Raw genomic sequence first — 24,852 nt, 5'->3', positions numbered from 1 at the left:
GTTTTGATCCGTCCCGAGGTCTTGAGGGCATTCGTCTTAACGCTTTCTACATCTTTATGTCCCTACCGGTTTCCTGGGGAGGATAATTCTTTCTTCACCATTTTACCCTCCGCAGCATGGGAGATTCATGTTTTGCGTTGCGCTGGGTGTGAAAAGCGTGGTTTTCACCCACCAACCCAGCAAACCAAGCTGTGTAGATAAAAGGGATAAGACACGAGTTTAGCGTTGGAGCATCCCGCGGGAACGGTCCGCAGGAGGGTTTTTGACGCACAGCAACTTGTTGGCGCATTTTGATGGTCTGAAGAAGCAGGTCGGCTTCTTCGGTAGGTTTTCTTGGTGGTTTCGAAAGAGTTTTCCTTCTCTGCCCTCTTTCCCACACCCCTCTCTACAGAGGTCCCCCCCCCTTTTTTTTCCTCAGTTGTGGGATTTGTGTCGGCTGGTGGCTGTTCCCACCGGTGCTAAGCGCAGGTGCTAATTGACGGGTGGAAATTGTTTCTCATCTGCCACACGGTGCCAAGGGTGGTAGCGGACAGGCAGCGGATTTTTTTTTGTTGTTCTGAGGGATGTAGGGATGTCGGAGGGCGGATCAACACCTTTTTAATATCGTCGGAAAATGTTGTGTTGAATTACAAATTTAACTTTTTCGCTCGGTACGAGCTGTTACAGTTTCAATTATATGAGCATGGTGCAAACTTTGTTTTCGATGCTGGTATTAAATGAAGATCGCAGAAGTTTTAAGCGTTAATTATTTAATAGATGGGGTTTTGAATGTTGTTTGACTGTTGCATAATTTGGCATTTGTTTTGCAATTTGTAGGTTGGATATGAATAGCAAACATCCTGCCACAAGTTTTTGTACATTTTAGGCAATTAAAAAAGTTATAAAACGAACCAATTCGAAACATTACGACCATCATTAAACTAAGCATACCACAGCTGACAGTAAAACAAGATCTGGTCTTTCTAGGCCTAATGGCCTGGAGTTATACGTCGAAAAGTGTATTACTATCACTTTTGCTAGAAAGAGTGACATCCTGCTGGATGCCTACAACCTGACCGGTTCAGTTATCAAACGTAAACGTTGTTTCAGGGACCTTAGAGTTCTCTTGGACGATAAGTTGAACTTCTATCTTATAAGCCTGTTAAAGCGTCTGGTGCAAAATATAGGTGATCCGACTAGGGTAAAAAGCTCTACTGTTCACTCGTCTGGTCAGTCGTAGAGAACGCATCCGTAGTGTGGTGGCCTACTCCTGCTCGGTCGCTTACGCGCTTGGAGTCCATCAAGCGAAATTTCACAAAATTCGCTGTACGTTCCTGATGGACTCCAGTAGATCATAGCGGTCACTGAGCGTTACTCGGACTAGAAACGTTGTGGCAGCGTGCCTGTAACACGCAGAGATCCCTTATAGCGGACCTGTTGGACAATCGGATCGACTCGCCGGTTCTACTCTCTGCAGTTAATCTTTACATCTCGGCGAGAACTCTCCGAGCTAGGAGATTTCTAGACGTTGAGGATCGCCGCACTCGTTTCGGTTCCTCAGACCTTTTTCTTTTAATGTATCGTCAAATTAAATTCATGTCTGACCGCTATGAGTCTATGAGCTTCGTATTTTGCGAGTCCGTTTACTCGGTAGCGTCTATGTCATAGTCAGCTTTTTGTATTTTGATCGACAATAAGATAGCTTTAGACGCTTTAACAGGACCTCTTGGTCCTTTAAAATGATCAATAAATTAATAAATTAAAAAATCTTGGACTATTGGGTAAGAAGAATGAGTCATTTTTAACAGGTAAATGTGAACATTATTTACAGTCTAAGCTTTGTTGAAAAATACTATGCTTAGTTCAACTTACGTATTAATTAGGGAAACATAAGCAAGTATGAAACTGTATAAATAATTGTAGACACGACGAACAACTCTAAAAAGTACTCTTCTGCATTTTATTATTCACCATAAATAAAAGCATAAACAGATACATCTTCCTAGAACTTAAGCCTCCTCGTTACTTCCTGCGCAGCCACACAATTCCATATGTACCAATTAGCTATTTTTGCCATTTCTGCATTACACTTTCGATTGGAACCGACCAGGAGGAACACTTTTATGTGATTTAGCTGCTGTCAGCCGCTCAATAACACTTATCGATGATCAGTGGTGCTTCGCCAAACGCTTCCATCGCGCCCATTATTATCATCATTACTTGAGCCAATCAGCTACAGGCTTACCCAGTGCCCGGCCGGTGAAAGCGTCCACAACATAAATGAAATCAAACCGCGAGCGCCGAAATGACCACCATTACAGAACAAAGGGCACACATTTCGCGCTGGTACGTGTGCGAGTGTGGTCACAACAATTGGGTTCCGTTCGCACAAGTGACCCCGTGGACGCTGTTAATGTCCCGCAACAGTCCCGCACCGTACAGTTTGAAGGGTCTGGAAACAAAACTTTACCAATTACTGAGCCATTGGCGCTAAAATTGCTATAATTTTCGGACACACTCTTCAGATTCTCGTGTGCACGGTAACACAGCCCGCCGACTCGACCCCACCACGCTTTGTGCGCTCGGTACGGCCACTCAAGATGTCCTGATAACTCATTTTCCCCTTCACCCCAGGCTGCCACTAATCATCGGTCATGAGTGGTCATATTTCCCGAAATTATTTGTGGAACCACTTCCGCCATACCCAAGAGTGCGGGCTGGATGAGCATATTAGTTTTGTTAGTGGCCATACCCAACGTACGCATAAAAGAGAGGAAGAGTGGGTGACGGGGGCTTCATCCTTCCTTTCGTCTTCCGTTTCCTACACACAGCTGGCATGCGCCAGACGGGAAGGTTATTTTTTTGAGGACATAATTCATACCGCACGCTGATGCACAACATTAAGTGATTTAGTTTTCTAACCGGAAACCACTACGAACCACTTCCTCTATGAGGTAGCGTTAAATGAGTTCCGGTGCAGGGATATGTAGTGGATGGTGGAGGCTAGCATGAGAAAGAAAATTTGTAGAATAAGTTTGGTTGGAATATGGTTCGCATGTGTGCACGTAGGGCTTAAGACTGGCAGCATATTCACGCCAACAAAGCCTTTTGTTTGTTTGTACTGGAAAGCAAAGTTGTGGCTCTAATGTGTACATAAAATGGAAAGATATATGAAATATTCTGGTATATAGAAGCTGGATTAAATGCTTATTATAATGAATAAAAATAGTAGAGTAGTAAACAAAAGTTTTGGGAATATTTCGTTAGATGAAGCTGAGAATTAGTCTCAGAATTCACAGTTGTGAAACTTCAAAAAAGGATTTGATTTAAACTTATTCAAATATTATGAAATTGAGCTTATGAAATTTATCTTTCACAGCGCAAAAATATTGATTGGATTTGGGGACTTTCAACAGCAACTAGCATATTGCGACAATATCATAACAGAGGGAAATAATTGAACAACTTTTGTGAAAATAAGGTATTTTCTGGACGACTGCTGACTGAAGACGACGATGAAATCATCAAAATGTTTCATATTGACAGTTGGATTTTGAGATTTTTATTCAGACACCAATGAAACATAAAAAAAATTGTTGAGTAGAGTCTTGCCGTAAGTATCTGTGCCTTTAACAACGAAAGATTGAAGAATGTAATTAAGATGCTAAAGCAAGTAAGATCAGTCTACCAATGTTTAAGAAACAGATTATGTACATTGTGTGCAAAGTGACCAACGGCTTTAAAAGGTTCGCTGGGACTTAACACTCTTCCTTACCATCGTACATGTGAGTAAAATTTCATTATGAATCTCTTGTTTTTACCTCATGGTGTACAATGTGTTCGTCTTACTGGCATTACAGTGCATTAGAGTAGCTTCCGTTCCGCTATCCAGGGAAAAAGTTATGCACGCTCCGGTACTTATCAGAAATTTTGCTTCTTTACACAGATCACATAATCTTCATTGTCGTCTAGACGAAACCGCAGGCAATGTGATGTTTCGCTCACTATCTACCGGATTTCGGTTTAATAGTCTTACACATCCTCTACCCATCGTGTCTTAGTCTGTCAGTTGGATTACACATTCATGTTGCACGGTTGCTCAACCATCACTCATTAACGATCGGTTCGTTTCTTTCTTTGCCAGAGTTTTCTTGCGTGTCCTTCAAATGGATACATTGAAATGGTGGATGGAACATTCCACGTCAACATCCGGTACAAATGCCACCACAAGGCTGGACCACAACCCTACCGGTTAGCGGGAGGCAGTAGAGAGTAAACATTTCTCATCGCACGGCAGTTTATTGGTGTGTGTTGGTATGATTTATGTTATAGTTTTTTAAAACCTAAACCAACTTTGCGAGAAATTTATTGGCTGGCAAGATGTGCGGTGGCTACCGGACGCGTCGGGCAGGATCGTGCAAGGGTGGTTTTGGAAAATGGTTCACTCCTTTCGCTTCGGTTGTCGTTCCGCCGAGGTGTGTTTGGTCGTGTTCTGAAGCGATGTCTGACAGCGCTCATCGCGGAGGCATTTTCCGACTTCCGACTGTCAGGTTATATTACACTAGCTATCGGTGTGCTCTTTCCACGCGCTTACCACTATATAGAGCGGCTATACAAACAGCGGTTCTGGCAGGAAAATGGGGTACATGTTTGGATGGCGGGAGTCGGTGGAAAAACTCATAAAACCGTAGCCCCGAACGAATGAAAGACAATGGAAAAGTTTCTGTCGCCGATGCATAGAGCGACATTTTGAAAAGGGGTAGAAGAAGGTGGAGGCGAATGGGTTGCAAGGGTTGTAGACACGAATACTTACCTTTCCATATTGTGCGTTTATAGCTGTGCGGTAGGAATCATTAACAGAGAAGCGTAAAATTTAGCTTCGAGGCAGATGAAGAAAGTGATGAACAGATCATGTTGATGAACTTTTTGCTTGTGTACATATAATGAGTGGAAGGATTAAGCGGGAAGGTGGGATCGAGCAAGGTGTTCAATCGATAGCAATCAATAGGGCGGTTCTTTTCCACAATGTAAGTCTTAAGATTGCTCTGTTGCTTTAACTATTATGTTCCAAATTAACATGTAGAATTATTTGAAATAAAACAGTCCTTTACAATACGCATAAAAAGGTACTTTTTCTTTTTCTGTTAGTAATAATTTCGTTTTTCGTTGAAGTTTACGGATTAAAAACACGTGAGTTGGATGATTGCATACTGCCAGGCTGTGAGAAATCGACTAACAATCATTCATCATTAGTCAATTTTCAATCTGTTTCTATGCTGTGGAACTACATTTGTGCAGACTATTTAAAAAAATGATTTATATCTTACACATAATTGCACTAAGCAAAAGAAGCTAAGTCAAACAGCAATCTGGACAGGTCGTTCTTGCCGAAAAAAACTTATCTTACAAGCTCAATAAAGCATACGATTTTTTGACTATTATGTACTTTTTTCAATTGAGAAACGCACCAAAAATTTCAATCTAACACTCAAAGACAAAGCACAACCATGCACATTCCAGTACAAAATTCATTATTTGTTTAATTTACTTCCAGAACAATACCTTCTTCAGCTTTTTCTTGGTTTATGTACTATCTCACAGAGCTTCGACCCTTTCCTGTGGAACGTGTCATGGTTGTCCTTAAAACGTTCAGCTCCGTGCACATTTATCAATCTAGCAGTTGGAATTCGGTGTGGCTTGTGAAAGTGTTTAAGCCATCCTGGAGCATGCTTCCGAAACTAAACTCCCCAAAGTCATATTGTTACCCTGTTAGCTCCTCCTCCCTCGCACTCCCTTCCCTCCATGAAGCTCCTTTCAAACAAAAACAAATCGAAGTAAAAGCTGTCATAGAGCCCCGACAACCATCTTCATCCCCGAAAACCTAAAACGTGCCAGGATGCGCCATCGGCATTAGTGAGCGTCGGTACTAATAATAAAGTTTTCGGTTCTCTGAAGCTAAAATATTAAATACCTTTAATTGTCGTGTATTTCGGTTCGTTCGGATTTTATTGTTTTTTCCCCTTTTCATGTCACTTCCGGTACGCTGCGTACGTACCGGGCGCGGGTGCGAAGGTTTTGCGACGTCTAGCGAGAGCCGGAAGCAGAAAGCACGCCACTATGCGATGCGGCATTAAAAGTTCGGTCCGTCCGTGAGCCACCTTTTGTTCGACTGCTGTTTGCTGGGTGGGCGTTGGTGGAAGTGTTTAGTTTCCTTCGATATCGTCTCCCCAACATGCTCACGATGTTAGGGCTGATTGTATGTGTGTAAAGTTTTACTTCCAAAACCGGTCTTCATCGGTATCGGTTTCATACACCTTCGGGTCGGATTTCAGTGGAGGAGTTTGTCTTGTAGTCCTGCCAAAACGTGGCGCAGTGGAAAATGAAAAAGTTACGTGGGAAACGAGTGAGTCAGCGGAAAACAACATTCCGACCCGAGGTATTCGCGTCCGATTGCATTAAGGAAATAGCAGGTACCATCTGAAGGATTTCGATTAGTCCTTTGGTAGCGCTGGAGCGGACAAACTAGCCAGGTCACAATGGTCCGGATCCATTTTGTGCGGCCGACGCTAACCAACCAAACAGGAAATGTTGAAATAGAAAACTTTTCCTTATGCTTTTACTTGTATGGATTTGATTTCCTCCCACCATTTCCACCACCGTCTTTGATCCAAAGGTTTACGTTGCTTTCTTTTCCAACAGTTTCTCACCCCAGTGGCGGTTTTTGGTTTGTGTACATTCAAACGGCTCGGTTTGGTTCGAATCCTGAAGCTTCCCCAACGCTGGGGTTCGCGTGCCCCATAAATGCCTGACGACCGTGTGACGGCATCAGGTACAACGTGTGCCGGCAAACAATACCAACAATCGGCAAACAAAAGCCAACCAACAGAAACCATTAATGATGAGCATTCGCGCTTCTCACTTTGTCGAGTGGTGTAGCAGCGTTTTGTTTTGTTGCGCAGCTAGGGTTAAATGTTTTGCCACGAGAAAATCATCGGGCAGCAGCGACTGTTTGCGTGACTTCACCTCCACCGAAAACCCTACGCGGTTGAACCATGTTACGAGTTGCGATGTTCACGCGATGTTTCCTCACACGCACGCACGTAAAAAGGGATCTGGAAGGCTAGAGTCAAGTGCCGGGTTGGGTACGCATCACAAATGCATGCACGCACTGTTGATACATTTTGTCATAATGTTGACTGTTCCGATACGGCCAACAGGAGTTTGGGAGCGTTTTTCAATCAATTTAGAAAACGCTTGTATAACGCCCTCATTTTCCAACAGTGACAGCATTTTGTAGCTGCTAGGGATGGAAATTTAATAAACGAATTCGGATTGTTTGAGTGAATCGTATGTGTGTGGAGGTAGATGTTTGCAGCCCTTAGATGCATTTTGCTCCGATGCTAGTTGGGAATGGCAATGCCACTATCAATTACATCATTCAATAAATGCCTGCATATAATTGAACGGGAAGGACGGTGGGTATACTGGCCTAGACAGGGTTTAACGTGTGATCCTTGTTCAATAATTGCTTGATATGAATGAAATTAACAACGCAGCACACTGATGGCAACGGCATGGCATAACAGTGGTTGTGCTGTCATCATCGTCCCAGCTTTGAAATGATTCTTTCACAGGTGCACTCCGGTGCATCCGGTAGCGTGACTCTTGCCACTCAACCGGAGACGCCAATCACTGTCAACTTTAATTAACCTTCCGCCGAGGGAATTCATTCCGCGGGAGGTTGATCGATGGAGCAGGTTGCACGGAAAAGGATTAAATGAGCTGGGACGTTGGGCAGGCTTGGAGGGGCAAAATGTTTCAATCAGATTAGAATTCTATGAGCTATGTGATATGGATAACTTACGGGTAGTAAAGGAAAATTGATAAGCAAGACGTAAATAATAGTTTATTTTAGGATCCTCAAAAACAAGCCTGCGTTGCATGTGGACTTGCAGAATAAAATGTAAAAAATATACAAAATTAATTGCTTGATACACTCGTCCATTGATGCAAGATAGATGAACGGTGCTCTTTATTATTCCATTTCCCTCACGATGGTGTAAAACTTTAATAATTAACAAAACCCAATAAATATGTCTCGTAAAACTGTTCACATATATTGTCCCATTCGAATTCCCAGCTCAGGTTTAAGCCGACACATCGAAACCATTTGCCTAACGGAACAGCAAAGCAAAAGCCTCCCCGAGTTGTTGGTAGGTGGTTATTGAATTTAACGTCAGTCAATACCCGTCCGCCAAACGCACTGACGACCCCTGCCTTAGAATGCGTTCTGGAACGATAAGTGCGTTATTGCCATACGTCAATTGCGTAAGCGCGTGGGAGAGAGTTTCCGGCGTGGATCCTCTCTCCGATCCTTCGTAAAGGCTTCGTGCGTACGATCAACGGATCGTACGATCTCTTATCAGTTTACCTTCCGACGAGTAAACAGCGTACGGTGCGACTAACTGTGATATGTTATAACGGTAAATAAAGCGAATTTGATAAATCGTTAATGATCAAACGGCTGCGTGCTATTGCTAATCTTTACGTGACGGCTTCGTGCAAAATCATTGGTGACCCCGACGTGATTGCGACGTGATTGTGACGTGTTAGTGTCGCGAAGTGACGATTGTGACGAGTGACGATTCATTAAACAGTGCTACGTGCAAAATGGCTACAGACGAAAAAGCCACCACTGAGGCGTCCCGCCAGCTCACGGCACTGGAAGCAGCAGTGCGTGAAATATTTGTGGAGGCCAGCTCCGGGAAGCTAGATCCAGCGATGGCCAGTGTTAAGGAAGCGATTCTTAACTCGCTATGGCAAGACGGTAATGCTACGTTATTGCGACTGGAGGCACTGACCGGTCCGAACCCTCGACGCGGCACATTCACCGAGGCCTATGCGAAGGCCAAATGTGCGTTGGGGAAGCTGCGACAAAGTGAGGGTTCGACAGTCCCTTCCCTCGACGTGACGCTCGCAACAGCGGCAACGAGACCCGACCATCTTCCTCGGATCGAGCTGCCGAGGTTTAACGGCTCGCCATCGGAGTGGCCGGCATTCGCGGGGCGCTTCGAAAAGCGTATAGCTGGTCTCACCGAGGATGCCGATAAATACGCCTTCCTCCTAAAGTGTTTCGAGCGGTGCGATATTGCAAGAAACAGTTGCGAGGCGTTTGAGAACGCAGGAATGCCGTTTCCGCAGGCTTGGCGGAAGCTCGAGGAACGTTTTTATAAAAAGCGAGTCGCATTCCTCGGGCACTTTCGACAACTGCTCGACATTCCAAAGATGGCCACGGCATCAGCGAACGGCCTGATGCGCATCATCGACGTGGTCGAGACGTCGATCGCATCGGCAAAACAAATTGCGGGCACGACGGACCAGAGAGCCACGTCAGTCGAGGATGGGCTCCTTGTGTCGATAGTGCTGGGCAAGCTGGATGAGGGAACTACCGAACGCATCACTCGGCGACTGGACGCTCAGAGCATCCCCACGTGGAAGGAGCTACGGGGGGAGTTGGATAGGCTTTCCAACCAACTCTACTACGAGCCGAAGAAGAAGGAAGTGGTGCGTGCCCACCCTAACAGCGCACCTGCAAGACCAGCGCGTACGGCGCTATCCGCCACGGTTCAACCCGTTCTCGCCAAGCAGGACGCAATCGCTTCATCTCGGCCGATTAACGCCACCCAACCGGCAACAGCAAACAGCAAGTACACAGGCACGCGTCGGTGTTACGCTTGCGACAAGACGGGTCACGTAGGTACACTCTGTCCGGAGCTACGGGTGCGATCGGCATGTCAAAGGGTCAACTTCGTGATGGATCAACGTAAGTGTGTGAATTGCCTATCGAAGCAGCATCCAGCGTCAAAGTGCCCAAGCGAAAAACGGTGTCAAGTGTGTAGCAAAAAGCATCATACGTTGTTGCACGCTGCGGACGACGTTTACATTAAGTGACTGCCTCACCACCGTGCCACCAACCCCCGCTCCGTGCGTCGTTCCTGCTCCGTGCCGCCATCGCTTAGTGCTCGCGTAGTGCTTCCAGCAATGGCCGATCCACGCGTTCGGCCCGTATCGCCGCCGCGTGGTGTCCTGCGTTCCCGCTCCGTGCTTCGTTCCTGCTCCGTGCCGCCATCGCTTAGTGCTCGCGTAGTGCTTCCAGCAATGGCCGATCCACGCGTTCAGCCCGTATCGCCGCCGCGTGGTGTCCTGCGTTCCCGCTCCGTGCTTCGTTCCTGCTCCGTGCCGCCATCGCTTAGTGCTCGCGTAGTGCTTCCAGCAATGGCCGATCCACGCGTTCAGCCCGTATCGCCGCCGCGTGGTGTCCTGCGTTCCCGCTTCGTGCTTCGTTCCCGCTCCGTGCTTCGTTCCTGCTCCGTGCCGCCATCGCTTAGTGCTCGCGTAGTGCTTCCAGCAATGGCCGATCCACGCGTTCAGCCCGTATCGCCGCCGCGTGGTGTCCTGCGTTCCCGCTCCGTGCTTCGTTCCTGCTCCGTGCCGCCATCGCTTAGTGCTCGCGTAGTGCTTCCAGCAATGGCCGATCCACGCGTTCAGCCCGTATCGCCGCCGCGTGGTGTCCTGCGTTCCCGCTCCGTGCTTCGTTCCTGCTCCGTGCCGCCATCGCTTAGTGCTCGCGTAGTGCTTCCAGCAATGGCCGATCCACGCGTTCAGCCCGTATCGCCACCGCGTGGTGTCCTGCGTTCCCGCTTCGTGCTTCGTTCCCGCTCCGTGCTTCGTTCCTGCTCCGTGCCGCCATCGCTTAGTGCTCGCGTAGTGCTTCCAGCAATGGCCGATCCACGCGTTCAGCCCGTATCGCCGCCGCGTGGTGTCCTGCGTTCCCGCTCCGTGCTTCGTTCCTGCTCCGTGCCGCCATCGCTTAGTGCTCGCGTAGTGCTTCCAGCAATGGCCGATCCACGCGTTCGGCCCGTATCGCCGCCGCGTGGTGTCCTGCGTTCCCGCTCCGTGCGTCGTTCCTGCTCCGTGCCGCCATCGCTTAGTGCTCGCGTAGTGCTTCCAGCAATGGCCGATCCACGCGTTCAGCCCGTATCGCCGCCGCGTGGTGTCCTGCGTTCCCGCTCCGTGCATCGTTCCTGCTCCGTGCCGCCATCGCTTAGTGCTCCTGCAGTGCTTCCAGTAATGGCCGATCCACGCGTTCGGCCCGTATTGCCGTCGCGTGGTGCCCTGCGTTCCCGCTCCGTGCTTCGTTCCTGCTCCGTGCCGCCATCGCTTAGTGCTCGCGTAGTGCTTCCAGCAATGGCCGATCCACGCGTTCGGCCCGTATTGCCGTCACGTGGTGTCCTGCGTTCCCGCTTCGTGCTTCGTTCCCGCTCCGTGCTTCGTTCCTGCTCCGTGCCGCCATCGCTTAGTGCTCGTGTAGTGCTTCCAGCAATGGCCGATCCACGCGTTCGGCCCGTATTGCCGTCACGTGGTGTCCTGCGTTCCCGCTTCGTGCTTCGTTCCCACTCCGTGCCGCCATCGCGTAGTGCTCGTGAAGTGGTTCCAGCAATGGTCGATCCACGCGTCCGGCCCGTATCGCCGCCACGCGCTGCTCGGCGTTCCGTACCTGTACCCTCTCCGCGCGGGTCCGTTTATCCTCCTGCTAACAGTGCAACACCCCGAGACGTTCCAGGGTTTGGAAACTATGTACTGTTAGCAACCGTCGTAGTGTTCATAGGAGATAACACGGGGAAATGGCAAAGGATAAGGTGCCTACTTGACTCTGGTTGCCAAATCCAAGCCATTACTACAGTTGCAGCAAAGCGTTTAAAATTGCCTTTGCTACCTGGGCGATTGACATTAATGGGGATAAGCGGTAACCTCCCTGTATCGAACCAAATCCGAGCTAAGGTCATGTCAATTAATGGATCCTACCGTTTTAGCACCAATTTCTACGTGATACCGGAACTGAGTGCGCAACCCACTCGCTCAATCAAGAAGGATGATTTAAACCTTCCCCTTGGAATGGTACTAGCTGACGAAAACTTCAACCATCCAGGACCAATTGATGCAATATTAGGCGCTGGAATCTGCTTTGATTCGGTTGGTGTAGGGCTTCACCGCTTACCCAATGGGCTCACACTACAAGACTCCAAATTCGGATGGACTGTTGGCGGACTTCTACGTGATGCTGCTTCGGCTAGCTTCCATAAGCAGAGTTGCCATAATTCTACGTGCATCGATGACCTGAAGTCATGCCTCGAACGCTTTTGGAAGGTGGAGGAACTACCACCTGATGTCACGAACCAAAAGGGCCTTTTAGACCGTGAGCTCGAGGAGCACTTTAAGACGCACACGCGGATCGCCGATGATGGTCGATACATCGTCCGGATTCCGCTACGGGGGGAGCTTAACCAGCTCGGAGACTCCATCGAGCAAGCGCAGCGACGTTTATTATCTCTTGAGCGGAAATTGTCCCGGCATGAAGACACCTACGTGGAATACCGCAAGTTCATGCGCGAGTATCTCGATCTAGGACACATGGTTCCAGTACCGGCCGAAAAATTACACATGGTTCGCTACGTGATACCACATTCCTGCGTGATTAAACCAGATTCAACCACCACAAAGCTACGTGTTGTGTTTGACGCGAGCGCGAAGTCTACCAGCGGGATTTCGCTTAACGATATCCAAGCTATTGGACCAGTGATCCAACCGGATCTCCTTCATATATGGCTGTACTTTAGAACGGAAACAGTGGTGGTAACCGCAGACATTGCAAAAATGTACCGCCAAGTCTGGGTGGCTGAGTCGGATACCTGGATGCAGTGCATATTGTGGCGCGAGGATGCGAGCCATTCCGCTAAAATGTATCGGCTGCGTACCGTTACGTACGGAGAGGCCTCCTCATCATATCTTGCCTGCAGGGCGTTGTTCGAGGTCGGCGAAGAAATACGGTTTTCTAACCCGGAAATCGCTGACGCCATTCAGCGATCGTTCTACGTGGATAACCTTTCCTTGGGTGCTGCGACATCGGATGAACTACGTGTGCTTAGAACTGGTGTTGAACGAGCGCTCATGCATAGGGGAATGCCCCTGCGGAAATGGGCTTCCAATGTTCCTGCTGTGATACACGATGTACCAGAGGAACACCTTGACACTACTGTGCAAATCGGGGATAGGCAGGCCATCAAGATGCTTGGTTTAGCCTGGAGCCCTACTGAGGATACGTTTCAGTTGATCATCGACAATGATTTTCACTTGCCTGTGAATTCCCTGACCAAACGATGCTTGGTGGCAAGAATTGCCAAACTCTACGATCCAGTTGGTATCCTTCAGCCCGTGATCGTCTCTGCAAAGATCCTCATGCAAGACTTGTGGCGCGATAATATTGCATGGGATGAAGCTGTACCGCATCGTGTGATTAACAAATGGAACGAGTTTACTGCGCAGCTGCCAGTCCTACGTCAGCTTCACATCCCAAGAATGGCGCTGCCAAGTAAAGCTGAAAATTGTACCATCTATGGATTCTCCGATGCCTCAATAAAAGCGTATGGGTGCGCAATATACGTGCGCTACCTGGATGGCAATGGCGACAAGCAATCACGACTTGTCTGTTCAAAATCAAGAGTGGCACCGTTAAAAGAGCTGACTTTGCCTCGACTGGAACTCCAAGCAGCCCTGTTGTTAGCAGAACTCTACGTGAGAATAAAGGATGTGTTTGGCACCAGGATCCAGCACACTAAATGGTGGACTGACTCACAGGTCGCATTAACTTGGATACGTTCCGATAACGCGAAATGGGACGTCTTCGTGAGAAACCGCGTGGCTAAGATACAAGCTGCGACCAATTTGTGTGATTGGCATTATGTGCCAACAAAACTCAACCCAGCAGACATCGTTTCTAGAGGACTTCCAGCTAGCAAATTGGTGAGAAGTGAAAATATGAAATTCTGGTTGAACGGTCCGGATTTTATTATTACAGATGCATTCCCGCTGCCCAACGATGGTGACGTTGCTACGCTAGAGGAAATCGCCCCACCTCAAGTGATGACGGCCGTTGTGGGACCCGAATGTGACGACTTGGTGGCGCAGTATAAGTACCACAATTCCTTCACCAAGACGAGACGGCACTTTGCATGGCTGGGTAGAGCTGTCCACAACTTTAGAGCCAATTCAGCGAAGCTTCGTGCAACTTCCTCCGCCGAGGAAAAAATTACTGGGCCTCTACTGTTGGACGAACTGGAAGTCGGACTCCAGTTATTACTACGTGTGATGCAAGCTACGGCCTTCCCCAACGAGGTACGAGAAATGCACGAAGCCGGACACGTTACCTCTAAGGGGCCTCTTCAACACCTTAACCCGATCGTCCGAGATAATCTCATACACGTGCAGGGACGATTGGGGAATGCAGAAATGGCTGACAGCGCAAGATTGCCGATCCTAGTGCCTAAATCTCACCCTTTCGCTCGTACTATCATCCGATATTTCCACGAACACAACTTCCACGCTGGAACAGAATTGGTCATGGCAGAATTTCGGACAAGATTCTGGATGCGAGACCTTCGGCGCACGGTTATCGGCGTGATATCACGATGCGTCGTATGCGTGCGTGCCCGGCCCAGGCGATACCAGCAACAAATGGGCCAATTGCCTGCCGCTCGTGTCAATGTATCTCCTGCTTTCACTCACACGGGGGTAGATCTATGTGGGCCTTTCGACGTCATCACTCACACTAGGTCAAAACGGCGGGTTTCAGTCTACGTGTGCTTATTTGTTTGCTTCGCCACCAAGGCGATCCATCTGGAATTGGTGGAGAATCTATCGACGTCTGCCTTCATCTCAGCACTCCTTCGCTTCGTGTCTCTACGTGGAAAACCAGATACGATTTATTCGGACAACGGCCGCAACTTCGTAGGCGCGGCCAGGGAATTGAGTTTGCTACGTAAGGCTTACAACAATCGCGCCTTCCAGGACGAACTCGTGGACTTAGCTGCCGAGAAGGGAGTACGGTTCTCCTTCATACCACCTCGGAGTCCGAACTTCGGCGGCCTTTGGGAGGCCAACATCAAAGTGGCCAAACGTCTCTTGAAATCCACTGCCCGAGGCGCTATGCTCAACTTGATCGAGCTGCAAACTCTGCTTTATCAAATTTCAGCTATTCTCAATTCTAGGCCACTCACAGCTATCCACTCCAGCCCTGAGTCCGTTGAAGCGCTCACTCCAGCGCACTTCCTGATCGCACGGGCATCATTCTCAATTCCTGCTACTATCCAAGACGACGACACGGACGGTGTCAAGACGAGATGGAAGCGAGTGCAGAAATTGACTCAACAATTTTGGTCTCGCTGGCAAGCCGACTACTTGTCCCAGCTGCGATGTTACGCCAAATGGACGAGACGAACTCCCAACGTACAAGTTGGGCAAATTGTACTGGTGGGTGACGACAACCTCCCGGTCGGACGATGGCCAATTGGCGTGATTACGAAGACATATATTGGAGCTGACGGAATAGTACGCGTTGCTGACATTCGGACGAGCAGCGGTATCTACAAGCGCAACGTGAGGCTGTTGGCGCCACTCCCGATAGATGGCATGGAGAAGGATGACGACGAGGTGCCTGCTGAAAGATCGGCTCCTCCAACTGACGAGGCGGGAAAAAGCGATCAGCATCCAATGCAGCCTTCGATGAGCCGACGGTCTGGCTACGGGCGAACTCCGATGACCGACCTTCAGGCAAGCTACGTGCAGCCCTCGACGTCAGAACTCGAGGACGACCCTCCACCCGCGCGCAAAGTTTGGGACGGACGACTGCGTCCCAAAGGGGGGAGAAATGGTTATTGAATTTAACGTCAGTCAATACCCGTCCGCCAAACGCACTGACGACCCCTGCCTTAGAATGCGTTCTGGAACGATAAGTGCGTTATTGCCATACGTCAATTGCGTAAGCGCGTGGGAGAGAGTTTCCGGCGTGGATCCTCTCTCCGATCCTTCGTAAAGGCTTCGTGCGTACGATCAACGGATCGTACGATCTCTTATCAGTTTACCTTCCGACGAGTAAACAGCGTACGGTGCGACTAACTGTGATATGTTATAACGGTAAATAAAGCGAATTTGATAAATCGTTAATGATCAAACGGCTGCGTGCTATTGCTAATCTTTACGTGACGGCTTCGTGCAAAATCAGTAGGCTTTTCAATAATTCCTTGTACACTTGTGCAGGAAGTGCTTGTGGACCGAAAAACTGTTGCAGCGGCCCCGGTTGGTTTGTTTCAATTACGCCATTGTTTATTTGCTAATCTTTTTGTGTGCAGCTCCGAGGCATTAAGGGGTGTGAGATAGATAAGACGGAAATCCGGTCAATAATTTGTAGCAGTGTGAGAATGCGTTGCAGTGCTGAGCACTGGTAGACGATCATCGAAAGAAACTATCAAAACATGCATTCAGTATAGTACTGTGCAGTTGCTGTTTCTAATGTCTACTGTTGAAACATTGAGAATGGTTTGTCGTACAAGAAAAGGACATCAGATCAGAGACAAGGTGATGTTTATTCATGACAAAACCGACCTTGCTTGCCAGCATGCCCACAACTAGACCAGATTTCCGTTGTTGTTATTGGTGGTGCTTTTATGATGAGATTTACTCTATAACACCTGAAACTGGAGCTTACCTTCACTGATAAGATTGCACGGGACTGCAATATGAGTCGGAAAAATCCTTTGATATCGTCTTAAGGACATTGCAGTTGGGAGAGCAGTTGTCCAGCGGAGTGTATGTTTTGATGCTTCGCATTTGCTTTATTCTTTGAATAGACTTTAGCAACAGTTGAAGTTTATAGTAGTAGTCTTTTGTAAAATATTCGAAATTCAAGTAAATGATATAAAAACAGGATACTTCATTTACATTTGATGTTTCTTTTATATTGTATTTTACGCTCTTAAGAGATTTATTTAAATATTCTTCGTAATATTACTCGCAATATTACTTATTATATTACTATTACTATCTTGTAAAGCAATGTTGAATGACTTTGAAGATTTTGTCAAAAGCAGTGTGTCCTTCTAATAATATTCTTTTAGCGTTAAAAACTTGGATTAGGTCCTGGTGGCCATATAATGGCTTACGAGACTCAGTGATGTTATGTGGTTGGATAGTCAGTCCTCACTACGGGATTACGATGCGAATAGGATTTAAAGAGCGGTTTTATTGATGAAGACTTACGTCACTGTCGCCTCTGCCACTAGGACCATTCATAAAATAATCATTTTAATCACATTAAAGTAAGATAATTGTTTAAATTATTATACTGTGATACAAAATCGACCGCCTGGAGAACTAACTCGATTTGCCTGACAGACACATTGAGAAACAACTTGAAACCAGCAATGAACAGCCTTACGCTGCCGATCTCTGCTTTTGGTGTTTCCACAGCCACCGTTCCTCTTCCGGATGTTGATGCGAAACAAGCCACATCGTTGAGCGCTTTTCGTCAGTTTACAGCCCTTAAGTCGCTGACCATTTTTTGCAAGCAAAATTCACTCCATCGCCACTCGGCCACTACTTGACTTTATCGAAAGACGAATAGAAGGAAACGGACGGGGGGCGAGCGAGGTCAGCCGTTTTCTTTTTTGTTGCGTCTCGCTGCATTGAAGTAGCACTTGGCGGCGGTTGGCAGTTTATAAAAATCACTTGAAATTGTGGCAAAGCGGCAAGCATCTCTGCATCTCACTACGGAGACCAATTTTCATTCATGGCCCGTTGCGTTGCTCTTCAAAAATTTAAGCCAAAAAAAGTGTCATACCCGTAAGAAGGTTAAGTGCGTACGAGGAGTGAGTTGGCTAGAGTGGGAGAGAGGGAAGACCACTTACCCATCTCGGATCGCTGGAGCCATGATTGATCATTGCGGGTTGTGTAAAATTATGTGGAAAAACGAAACCACACGAGGACCGCTAGTGGAGTGCTTCTTCCAGCTCGAGAAGCATTTTCATGTAAGTATGTGGCTGATTTTTTTTTATTCTTGCTTATAGGAGAGTACAATCGCTATCTTGCGAAGCGAGGTGCTCGACCGATACAATTGCGCAGACGAAAAAAAAAAAATGCTGTAAATGTTTTGTGTCAGCTCCGATGACGCCGGTTTTAGTGACGAAATAAAGCTGCTTACAGTTTTGCTATTTGTTTGCGATGATGTGATGGCCGTGGTCGTGAAGGTTTTATGTGTTTAAGCATAAGAGGATGAATTTTGTGAACAAATTCTCGAAGCTTTTATTCATGAATGTTGTGCAGAATGCTTTTTTTTTTGATAAATTTCCTATTGGCTTAATTGGTGTTTTAAGAATTAAGAGCAAAAAATAAAAATATTTCTATAATCGATTGATTATTCCTTGCCCTGGACTTGCAAGGATTCATCAAAACTTCACGATAAAAAAAAAATAAGTATGGAAGCATCTATAAGCAGAATGAATCTTCCAAGCCAAGTTTTCATTTGCACTTGAAGCGTTCTTGGAACCGGTTGATGCTGCTGCCATGGCTTGGGCAGGATTTTAAACGATTAGAAACGCCTGAATCGAAAAATAAAACAACTTCCCTGCTCCGAAATTAAGTCCGACGAAAGCCCTGACGGGAAGGTATTTAATTAGGCGACTTCTGAGTACACTGCCTCTGGTGTAGTGAAGATGTTTCAGGCGCCTTAAGGGCATTGCTTGGGATTGCCAGCATCAAAACAAGTTAAATTAAGTTGAAAAACATTAGTCCAGCCAGATCTTATTGCAGGAGGCGGCCAGTACAGCTTTCTTTGTTACAATGCTATGCAAGTCTTGATTGTAAGTTTCGTTAGACGCAACTTAAAACCAATACCTTGTGTATAAGATTGTTATCTTGCTTGACACAATGCTCTGGGAGTGTTGTTAGCTGAAGAAACAGTTGAGCAGTAAGAGTGTACTCGTTCATTTGTTAACCACGTTGTACGACATGTTAGCTGTGTTTGACATACTTCCACTACTGATGGAGAGTGATGGAGGTGGTGGTGGTGTCGATGAGTGATGTGTATCCACCCTTATCTGTGTCATCATCGTTTACTACCGTGTCGGATCAACAGGTCTGACTAAGTTGTTGACTTACAGTCGTGCCTTCTGCCTTAAGACACGCGCCTTCCGTCTTTCCAGGATGCTTTCGTTATTGTAACGCACAAGTCATCATGTATCTTACATTGAACCGTTACTGACAGAAGTCTATGACGTATGTTCAAGGATGCCTTGCCAAGAAGTCCATGCTGCGTACAAACGGTTAATGTATTACGATGTTATTTGTTTTTGAGAATATTTTAACCACGGCTCCAATGCTGATGAATGGAAACTTTTATAATTAAAGCAAATAAAAGTTTGCCTAATAATAAAGTTCATCAGTAAAACAAATTCCGGTAAATGCTTGCCTGTTGTACGAAATCCAATCCACCGCCGAAGAATATTCGATGCTCAAAATCCTGTAATAAATTTCCAATATGTCCGGAGGCATAACCAATACGGAATCATTTTTCTCCACACGTACACACCCTACACGAAACGTAGTACACACCGTGTGCCCTCTCGCGCTGGTTGATATAACATACACACCGTAATGCGTATCGTTTTCCGATGCAATGGGTCTGGGTTTTCTGGAAAATATAATTTATTGCGTAATAAATACTTACCGACGTTAATGGTATTCGAATGGACAGTTTAATGGCTCCCCGGAAATGCTCGCCGCCGCGCAGTATGCAGAGTGAGGATCGAAATGAGGATCACTGTGGAGGTCTATTTCTGTTTTTCCTGTTTCCAGCGCAGAGCGAGGAACAGGTGTAGCAGTTATGCTCGGTTTCACTTTGTTGATGTGGAGAATGTGGATGTCAATTTCTAGGAAAGCGCTGGCCAGGGTTGGCAAGATTGACCGAACAAAAAGTAGCGCAACAGGATATGCACGGATTGTGCTGGATTTTCGTAGGAAGGTTTATGTGGGAAGATAATTTAAAGCACAATGCATATTAGTTTCAAGAGTTTGCTGGTTATTAACTGTAGAAAGAAAATTGGAAAAATCTTGAACATGATTTAAAAAAATATTTGTTTGTTTGGAGAAAATGTTTGCTGCCTTGTTCTTGATGTAACTAACATTTGAATTTCGATAAAGCTCAGTTAAAGATAAAGTAAAGTGAGCTGTATGGGCGAATCATTTGTACAGAATGACGATAAATCTAGCTAGAATTCCTCTCTAACACGTGCCTTCATCACATCCAAATTTATGACCACGTGTTTCGTCACAAAATGGCGATTGTAACCAGTTTGACAAAGATATCCTTGCGGATCGTTGTGTTTGTATTCGTTAAATTGAGTGAGGAAACTGAGCTGCGGGTGAGAAAAATTGAATATTCAATTTTCTTTATTCAATTTTATCTCTTTGGACACCATCCCTTACGCATAGAGAACAACTTTAGCTGGAGTGCAATTGATGTTACTATGACACGATCCTTAAAAGCTTAATCTACAATGAGATGTACTATCGGTTTTCCATAAATCCGAAATGATCCTCAAGTAACCTTCTTGTTATAGACCAACACAAACAAAGTTTTTTTTTGTAGGAACACACATTGAACAAAATGTGTGAGTATCATGAAACGTATGAAAAGTTTCCCTTTATAGCATCACCTGTATTGAATAAGCACCGCTTAGCTCGTGCATCAACTCATCTTAACCTCACCATCGTTCACGAATCATTTGACGCGGACTGAGGGAGACTGTAGCAAGACACCACTGGCGCATCACACGAAAGGCAATGGTAATACGAGCTTATTCTATTACCGTTGTTTTGTTTTACTTATTCCCACCCAACCCAGGATACGGATGCCCGGAAGCATGGAACAACTTCATTCTGTTCGAGCTGTGCTCGGTTCAACTACAACTAGCTGCTGCTGATGGGATGGCTAATGGAAGGAACAATGGCTTTCGAAAACAATCGATGGCATGGAGACTAGGTGAATTGTGTGTACTCAAGTGATTGGTTAGGGAGAGTTTCCCCGTAACGAAATGGACTCTTTTCACCTTTCATCAAGTGACATTCGAGCTGACAAGTGTTGTAATGTTTAGTGTAAAATACGTTACAGAACGCAACAGGAATTTTGGGAAAGATTTATAAAATTAGTTTCGGCTTCTTAAACGATCGAAGGAAGATTGCAGAAGCGAGCACCAGGCAGCAGGTAGAGTTTGGATACATAGTCAGTTGGTATCTATAATTAATTGGCTTTGGCCAGTGAGGGAAGCGGCCCACCATTGCAAAGGGGGATTGCAGGAATCTCGAAGCGGTGGAGATGTTTTCGTACCGTATTACCGTAACTAACTCCATCGTTGGCGTCGGTAAAAAGGGATAACGATAACGATGCTTGCGGGTGGCAGGGAAAGCAAAATGCCCGTTCGCATTACAAAACATAACAGTTATAATCTTCATAATTACCATTACCCAACACCGACGCACACGGTGCCTGAGTTTTGGGGGCCGCCAGCGACGGACGTAGCGCGCTAGATAAGCGAGAGGACAAACGATGATGGTACCGATGCTGCCGACGGACATAATAAGTAAGTGTCAGAAACAATTCTTTTATCCTCGCTTCCCCGTTGCCTTCAGCAAGCATTACCACAGCGCCACTGGTCTATGGAGAGTGTAGTTAGTTAAGGGTGCATGATCGGAATAAAGGATAGAATATCCTACGGTAACAACGGTTCCGCTGGACAATCACCGCACGGTGGCGTTTTGTGTTGGTTTTCATTTTGTTGATGTTGTTTCCATCCCCTAAGCCAAAACCCTAGCACCCACTACCCCGGGGAACCAGCCTCAGAAATCCTTCATTTCTTCTCACGAAACGGTGAAATTGTGTATGCGATTCAGCTTATCCTACGCTCCGGAACGCGAGATATTTATGGAGAATGCGTGATTTGCTTACATTGCGAATGTGATCGTTACCATGGCATGCGGCGAGAAGTTGATAAGCTCGGATGTATACACACATGCACACTCACACGGGTTCGTACAAAACTGTGTCTAGCTGATATGCTGAATCACCACCCTTGTGCGGGGTGGTCATGCAGTAGGAAGCCAGTCAGCCAGTTAACGAATGTCTGTTGCGTATTAGAACGCGCTTTGTAACGAAGAGCACCGGAAGACGAAGGATACCGACCATGGTTGGCATTTATTTTTATTGGTTTTATGTGCGTGTGTGTTTGTGTGTGTGTGTGTGTGTGTGTGTGTGTGTTTGTGTGAAATTAATATGTCACGTTGATTGATTAAAAAAGGAGAGGCCAATCGCCTCGCTAAACAACTGACACAATCATCGAGATGGATAAGGCTAGAATCGTTCGTGCCAGTGAACTCGTGGGTGAGAAACAGGGTCGCATGCGTGCGTGTGTGTGTTGCTTTGTTGATAGGTTTGGATTTTGGAGTCAGGATTCAAAACGTCAGCAAACGGCAAACGTGAGTATCATCGCAACGTGTCCCCGCGTTCAGAAATGTACACATTGAACCCTTGATTGGAATGTTACGGGAGTGCATTAGATGTGTATCGAGCGGGACTGTAAACAAGGCAGAAGGTGGTGGAGGGCTGGGTTGAATGAGGGCTCGTGATTGAATTGCATGTGGCGCATGTTAATTTATTGGAAATCCCTTTTTTCCCTATTTTCTCTTTGTTTTGCACTCAATAGCGATAGTTTATAACGGATAGCAACACTGATTGTTGAACGAGTGCTATCTGGTTTTATGGTTTTATCACAACGAATACCTCTACGGTCAATGCTATCAATTAAAAGTTATTAATTTAAAACTTGTTTAGATGAATGGGACGTTGAATGAATAAAATGATCATGCAATATTATACGACTAGCAAAACATAATTAGTTAGGGCTAAGGTTTATTTAGCAAATTTTGGAGGAATTTTCTCTATCAGTTCCTTTCTATTGAACAGTTCTAGGAAATATAAATTCAATTCAGCTATTTTTCATAACGAATCATTTTTGTGCTACAAATTACATGCAGTCCAGCTTTGTGTATATTCCTATTTAATTGGTTTAATAATGCGAAAGATTATTTTTGATTAATTTTAATTGCTTGGGTTTTTTTTTTTTGGATAGTTACCGCCTATAGTTACCGAAACAATACGGTGTGAACCCGCCATACAAAGATAAATGAATAATATTGCCAGAATGTATGCAATTTAGGTAATAATTGTTCACAATTTAAAACAAGCTTCTCTACTGGCTTTATTTTCTCCTTGACTTTATTAGCTTCTAGACTTTTTTTTCGAGCAATCCGATTATAATCTTCAATTCTCACATTTCAAGACACTTTTCCCCTCAGACTAAGGCATAGAGATTCGCTAAAATTTAACCGAATAAATCATCTTAAATATTAGTCATTTATGGCTTATATTTGATTCATTTATTGCTTATTTTGTAGCCGAGCGAATTATTTGAAGGTTCATTTATAATGTAAACAAACGAAAGTACTTCAAATTCCGATAATAAAATCGTTGAAAAAGTACATGAATTGCATAAAAACAGGCGATATAAGTTGGAATAGAGTGAGAGTTCCGATGAATCGTATTTACTTCAATTGCATAATATTTTATTTGTAAATATTTGTTTTTCTTTTAACTAAGAGATGTTTGTCTAATTGACAGGAAAATTAATATCACTCTACTACGAATCCACCAACTCTACAAATTCGACTGTCCTCAGTGATGCGAATTGAGATGATTTATAACGATGAATTATTCATGATAAGATCCAAACTAACAATGTTTCAAGTGGAGCGGCTCCTGCTTAAGGTACGGCAAAGAAAATAAGAAAGCTTCCAGTATCAATAAAGCGCTAGAAACCTGTTCGTTGGTGAATAATTCGGCCATTGAGCTGATGTTACACTTTGGCAGTCTTTTATAATCTCCTAAGGGCTTTCGAAAGGAATAAAAGAATAGGATGTGATAAGAATTTTTTTTCCTTTCCATCCCCTCCTCCCCCAATCACAAAACATTTGCTAGTTTACTTGCAAAGAGGCTAGACACGCGAGTTCGTTATTGTTGGACGAACAAAATGTCAGTCCGTTTTCAATCACTGCAATCATACGGCAATGGCTCCGTAGAACGATTGTGTGATAGTGAGAATGCGTAATGCGTGGCACTGAGAAGAAAATCTTGGCTCGTTCTTCTTCGTCATATCAAGTGCAAAATAAGGATGCAAAAAATCGAATCATGCTTGCCAGTTCACCCCGAATCGAATGCCGACAGAAATTGACGTGTACTGTGTGAAAGCATCAAACGAGCAAGAAAAAGGAACATCACTCTTAGACACTCGCTTTTGGAAGCCACGTTTTTCTTCCGGTTTTTATGCTGCTGCTTCGTGTTCCATCACATTCCACCACATCACTCTTCCCTTCAACCCTCTGTCCGCTCCATAGCGTCTCGCGAGCAGACAATCAGACATCAATCATCGGGCTACAATTCGATTTCAATTCAATTCAATTGCTTTCCCAGTGTCAATATTGACCAGGTTTGACGGGTGAACAAGATTTTCCTAATGCGCTTCCGTTCCGCTGAGGGCCGCCTGGAAAAGCGGCACTGCCCCACTGTGTCGTGGGTTTGAGGTATGATAGTAAACTCGTCCGGTGTATAGTACGTACGGTTGCCACGTGGAACTTGCCGTGAAAGCGAATGCAGCTCGAAACCACGACAACGACGGCACCAAACCTCGAAGGAACGCTCCAGGTTTTCCATGGTAGAAAGGGGATTTAAATTGTCAGCACGCGATTCCCTCGCGAACTGCCGGTTGGACAAACAAATAGGAGGTGCGCTGGTGGTTCGGCTCGGTTTGGTTAGCCCAAGGTTTAATCGGTAAGCTTTGCGGTTGACCACAAACGAAGGGAAAAATCGGTCATCAC

The 24,852-nt window shown here is 45.8% G+C and overlaps 2 protein-coding genes across 3 annotated transcripts in view; one reads left to right on the top strand and one right to left on the bottom strand.

Annotated features, from left to right (window-relative positions):
- Positions 1-24,852, bottom strand: part of LOC126562844 (elongator complex protein 5) — a 561,590-nt gene that overhangs the window by 213,149 nt on the left and 323,589 nt on the right. The gene's annotated exons all lie outside the window — the stretch shown is intronic.
- LOC126560884 (uncharacterized) lies at positions 8,650-9,930 on the top strand. Its single transcript, XM_050216834.1, has 3 exons — positions 8,650-8,961; positions 9,193-9,630; positions 9,688-9,930. Exons 1-3 carry the CDS (start codon positions 8,650-8,652, stop codon positions 9,928-9,930), a joined length of 993 nt encoding a protein of 330 aa, XP_050072791.1.

The sequence above is a fragment of the Anopheles maculipalpis genome, chromosome 3RL (assembly GCF_943734695.1).
Source record: "Anopheles maculipalpis chromosome 3RL, idAnoMacuDA_375_x, whole genome shotgun sequence".
Taxonomy (NCBI): domain Eukaryota; kingdom Metazoa; phylum Arthropoda; class Insecta; order Diptera; family Culicidae; genus Anopheles; species Anopheles maculipalpis.
This window is presented reverse-complemented; position numbering and strand designations above follow the sequence as displayed.

Excerpts from the sequence above, each read along its gene's own strand:
- LOC126560884 (XM_050216834.1), top strand. The coding sequence starts at position 8,650 with ATGGCTACAGACGAAAAAGCCACCACTGAGGCGTCCCGCCAGCTCACG. Across the intron at positions 8,962-9,192 it reads TCGACGTGACGCTCGCAACA|CTCGAGGAACGTTTTTATAA; the intron begins GCGGCAACGAGA and ends GCTTGGCGGAAG. Across the intron at positions 9,631-9,687 it reads CCGTTCTCGCCAAGCAGGAC|TACACAGGCACGCGTCGGTG; the intron begins GCAATCGCTTCA and ends GCAAACAGCAAG.